The 5,491-nt window shown below is 38.0% G+C and overlaps 1 protein-coding gene across 1 annotated transcript; it reads left to right on the forward strand.

Annotated features, from left to right (window-relative positions):
- Positions 1–1,087: 1,087 nt before the first annotated feature.
- On the forward strand, positions 1,088–4,840 carry LOC139012895 (protein phosphatase 1 regulatory subunit 15A-like). Its single transcript, XM_070419104.1, has 2 exons — positions 1,088–1,181; positions 3,882–4,840. The coding sequence occupies exons 1-2, from the start codon at positions 1,088–1,090 to the stop codon at positions 4,745–4,747; spliced, it is 960 nt and encodes a 319-aa protein (XP_070275205.1). The 3' UTR covers positions 4,748–4,840.
- The last annotated feature ends 651 nt before the right edge of the window (positions 4,841–5,491 follow it).

The raw sequence follows: 5,491 nt of genomic DNA on the forward strand, positions 1-5,491 counted from the left end.
TCTTTTGTACTTGCTTTCTGATGTCATTTTACAAATGCAGGCCCTCATCTTCCCATTGCATCATTGTCTGGGCTTTCCACCACACTCTTTGCTACCAGTGAGCCTCATCACACCCTTACTAGAGCAAATAGAAGAGCTGGTTTTTATTTTTTTCTTTAAAGATATAGATTTCAGAAAATAGCCACATAGGGTCACTTCTACCACTACAATTTTTATTTAAAAAAGAAATCAATAAAGCAACCAAGTGGTAGTTTTATTCCTAATATGAGAAGCCACATATGAATTTAAAAGAATAGCAATGTCTCATTTATATAACTGGAGAATAAATGGGGACACACACATATATATGTAATGGGGCAATATATATATACTGTTTTTTCATTCTGAAAAACTACAATGATTCTTAGCCAATCAATAGATATTTATACTAGCATAAAAATAGATGTTAATAGTGAGTTCAGATCCAATAAGAAATTCCTGTCTTTCTGATTGCTATGCAATAATTGAAGAAAGCTTTGAAATGAATATCATACTTTTACTTTGGACATTTCTTATTTCTGACATGATGCATACTCTTTCTGAATGCTGTAAGAGCTGCCATACTTCTGTATACATGCACATGCTTTCTACGGAAAGCAAGCAAGTGGGAGCAATGTGTTTGTCAGCATCAATTTTGTATGCATACAAATACACGAGGGAAAGGACTAAAATGTAAGAGCAAAGAGAGAGGAAATGTCAAGCTTGATAGGTTATGGTGAGGGGAAAATTTACTCTAAAAATCGGTCCTACCATTTAACCTACTGGTGTTAATTTGACTTTATCTTCAGCATGAATATTGTGTCTATTGGTGATTAAATTTAGGTTGTTAGTCTACAAAAGTAAGACTTCTGTTGTTCAGTGGAGCTCAGCATTTCAAGGCCCTTAAACTGTGAATGTCATCCATGCCAGTTTTAAAAGAATTGTGTGAGTGTAACTTCACAACACACCATTTTGTCCCCCGCTCTTGCCCTAAAGTCTCCTAAGACTTCAAATCTATGGCCACAATGGATCTGTGCTTTCTAGCAAAAAGCTGTTTTCTCCCCTAAGAATGACTCATGAAAATCACCACATCCAAACAAAGAACAATACACCTCCAGTCTTTTGTTTCTCCTCAGGATTTGCAGGTTCAACAGAAATGAGAGGTAAATGGAGTTGGTCTGCAGGAGGACTACATTGTCCCTCAACTGTTTCTTTCTTTCCCTCATGCATGAGAGCTGACTCCTCTGTAGGAGGTGTTCTACTGGATGGCTCCTTTTGGAATATGTTCATAACTAATTTTCCCCAGCACCATTTAATTTTAATGTGCTATGCCTCCTCTGCTTCTTTGTTCTTTGTTTGTTTGTTTGTTTGTTTGTTAATCCTCAGCCAAGGATATTTTCTAATGATCTTTTAGAGAGTGGAAGAGAGAGGGAATGACAGAGAGAAATATTGATGTAAGAGAAACGCATCGATTGGTTGCCTCCTGCATGCACCCTGATCAGGGCCCTGGCTGGGGAGGAGCCTACAACCAAGGTACATGCCCTTGACCGGATTGAACCCAGGACCCTTTGGTCCACAGGCCAATGCTCTATCCACTGAGCCAAACCAGCTAGGGTGTTGTTCTTGATACTAAATCATGTAGCATCTTTATTGTTAACCCACTCCAGGAAGGGTGTGCGCAGTATCAATATCCCCCTTCCCTGTGCCATGGCACTTATAGATAATCAATAACTACATTCTCTTAGTCCAGGCATCTTTAGAATTCTCATTATCATTGCACTTCAAATAGTCTTCAGCAATCAATCAGGGCTAAAACCTACTCACTACTCCCAGGTTACTCATTTTCATTTAAAATATGTCTATTGAAAAAAGAAAAATTCAGGAGATATAATAATGGATCTCTATTTTTATGAGTATTACTTATTAAGTTAACAGATTGTGTGTGTATATATATATATATATATATATATATACATTATATATATACTGATTTATGATTTAGCATCATCCTTATGACAGTCATTTAATTTCATATGTTTACTCAAAATATGATGAAATGAAAATGCTATGGGTGATTGTTAATTTTGTTAAAGAGACATATATCTATGCTTTTTAAAAGCCACATATACATATGCAAATTATATTATTTAGTCTACAGAAACAGCTGGCTTCTCTGTGGACTACAGAATAGTCTACAGAGGATGGATTAAAGGCAACATTCTTTCCTTTATGGTCCCTAAATGCATTGTACTTACTGGTAGCTTGATTAGCACACCTGCCATGCTGTTTTGTAATTGCTTCCTTTCCTGTTTCACTGACCAACTCCTTGGAAGCAGGAGTCCTCCCCTCTCTTTGCATCCTTAGCATCTGTGCAGAGTTTTTCCACATAATATTGGTTTGATAAATGTTTATAAAGTAAATAGCTGATTGAATGAGCAAGAGAGTCTATCTTCTAACAAGTGGCTTTGTATTACTCTGCTGTCATGAGATTAATTATATTCTTAGCACATCCAAAGCATTTAAATTTTGTTATCCTGATGAAATTTTGTTTAATAACTATTTTCAAATTTATATTTTTCCTTAAGAAAATTCCAGGTTTTTGCTTATTGAAATATTAAATAAACTGACCTAATTGTTAATTCTTTTAATGAGTTAATTTAATGTTACTAATTAAATTAAATTGCAAAATTAATGTTTAATAGCTAAAATTCTTAAAATATATACGTAATTAAATTGGCCTAGGGGACTGTAAAAGCTTAATAGTCACACAAGAATTTTAACTTGCAATATCTTTGGAGGAGTTCAAAACCCATTTTTAATAAATTACATCATCTTTGCACCTTCTGAGAAAAATTTGGAATTTGAATTTTTAAGGTCAATATTATTAAAAGTAAATTAAATTTCCAGTTCTTTTCACAATCCAATTATATTCCCACAGCAGGAAAAAAATTGAAAAGTCAGGGTCTCATAAAAGGTGGATGATTGTGTACTTACTATCAATAATAATAATCAATGTAAAATCACTCATAGTATACCCTTAAAGGTATGGATTTATTGGTATTATCTAAGTAAATATTTTTAATTGCAGAAAATGCTGGCATGCATTAGGTATATTTGAAGTTGTCCCTTAAATCTTGTTGATTAATGATATGGATTTTTTTTCAAGTTAACGTCACTCTGTCTGAATCCTCAGCTTAAACTCACCACTTGGAATCTTATTTTGTGTTTTGAAATTGAGCTAGCACTGGTCCTGTCCAGTTCCTCCTTAGGTGCCCACATTGTTAAATCTTGATGGTTATGATTCATGAATCTCAAGGACATTTCTTTTGCACATGAAGATCTATCTAAGTCAAAAATGTGGTCTTTTGAGGAAAGACCTGGCCTGATATACTAAAACAGAGTATTTTTTAAAAATACAAAATGTCCAAGTGTTTCTTCTGAATAATAAGGTTCTAGGTGATTTTCTTTTTTTTTTTTATCTTTATGCTTGGTAATATTTTCTATATCTGATAAAATAAATATTTATTAATTATATAAAAATAAAAATCAGTTAATAAACCTATGGAGATAAAGATGAAATGTTTAATAGCAATAAAATTGTGTAATAATAGTATTAAGAGTACTGTACATATTCTATATTAGATGCTTAATCCAATTATTTCCTATAATCTACTAATGGAGTGAATACATTTTTAAAAAAGAATAGTATTTACAAATTATTTCTGTGTATCTGTGTATTATGATAGTGGATTAATAGTGAAAGGAGAAAACACATAAAACATATAGAAAAACTCTGGTGTATAAAGGAACTTTAAATCTTCAGGGATGAGACTAGAGATTTAAAGGTAGGTCATGGTCTATAGACCCTGTTAAGAATGTTTGCCTTCCCACAAGTACCTTCTTGAGGGCCTGGGTGTACCAACCAGGAGAGGACACAGAGGAGGAAGATAAAGACAGTGATTCAGGAGCATCTGAGGAGGAGGGAGAAGCTGAGGGTCCCTCTTCCATCCCCCCCACAAGTACCTTCTTGAGTGCCTGGGTGTACCGGCCAGGAGAGGACACAGAGGAGGAGTATGAGGAGAATGAGGATGAGAAAGATGATTCAGAGACAGCTGGCTCGGACCCAAGTTCTTCCCTTCAGGCCCAGAGTGCCCTCAGGGACTGGACATACCCACCTGGAGAGGAGACAGAGGGAGTGGAAGCTGCTGAGGAATGGGGAGAAGCTGAGCCCTTCCGAGTGGCCATCTACCTACCAGGAGAGAAGCCACCACCTCCCTGGCCTCTTCCTCGGCTGCCCCTCCGACTGCAAAGGCGGCTCAAGTCTGCAGGAACCCCCACCCAGCATCCGGACCCCGAGACTCCCCAAAAGGCCAGAAAGGTGCACTTCTCTGAGAAGGTCTCCATCCATTTCCTGATTGTCTGGGCTGGACCAGCCCAGGCTGCCCGAAGGGGCCCCTGGGAGCAGTTTGCCCGGGATCGAAGCCGCTTTGCCCGCCGAATTGCCCAGGCTGAGGAGAAACTGGGCCCCTGCCTCACCCCTGCAGCTCGGGCCAGGGCCTGGGCACGCCTCGGGGACCCTCCCTCTTCTCTGGCTGCCTTACCTGCCACGACCCAGACCTTGCCCACATCCTGTGTCCAGGCCACACTCTTGAGCCATACTGAGGCCTCTCCCTCCCCTCTTTGTGTGTCCCTGTCTCCTGCCTTAGGCCTCAGTGGGAGGCGTGGCTAGGATTCTGTGGTTTTTGTGTTATTCACTATTTATTTTTTTACCAGTTGGTTTAAGAAATAAAGTCTTTTGGTTTGTAAAAAAAAAAAAAAAGAATGTTTGCCTTGCCCTAATTGGTTTGGCTCAGTGGATAGAGTGTTGGCTTGCAGACTCAAGGGTCCCAGGTTTGATTCCAATCAAGGGCATGTACCTTGGTTGCAGGCACATACCCAGTAGGGAGTGTGCAGGAGGCAGCTGATCGATGTTTCTCTCTCATTGATGTTTCTAACTCTCTATCCTTCTCCCTTCCTCTCTGTAAAAAAGTCAATAAAATATATTTTAAAAAAAGAATATTTGTCTTTATTCTAAGATTAATGAACTGTCATTGAAATATTGTAAGATTGATACCATTAGACTTGCACTTTCAAAGTATCATTCTGTCTCTAGCGCGGCAAATGAACAGAAGGGAAAGAGGAGTGGATGAAGAAGAGCCATGGCCCAGGTGGTGGATGATGATGACTTTGAAAGAAATAGAAACAAGTCCAGGAATGTACTGTAGATGAGATTCACAGATGCTTTTAAAAAATAAAGAAGATCCAAAACCTCTTGGTATAAGTGGCTACATGGTGGTGACACTCACCAACTGGAACATTATATGAGGATCATAATTGGGAGCAAAGATTACAAATTGCATGTTAGCCACACTAAATTTGTGCTGCCTTTGGGATTCATTAGTGAAGAGGACATGTAGGAGACATAAAGATCCAT

The sequence above is a fragment of the Myotis yumanensis genome, unplaced genomic scaffold (assembly GCF_028538775.1).
Source record: "Myotis yumanensis isolate MYYU_CA2020_CCGP unplaced genomic scaffold, mMyoYum1.0.hap1 SCAF_6, whole genome shotgun sequence".
Lineage (NCBI taxonomy): Eukaryota > Metazoa > Chordata > Mammalia > Chiroptera > Vespertilionidae > Myotis > Myotis yumanensis.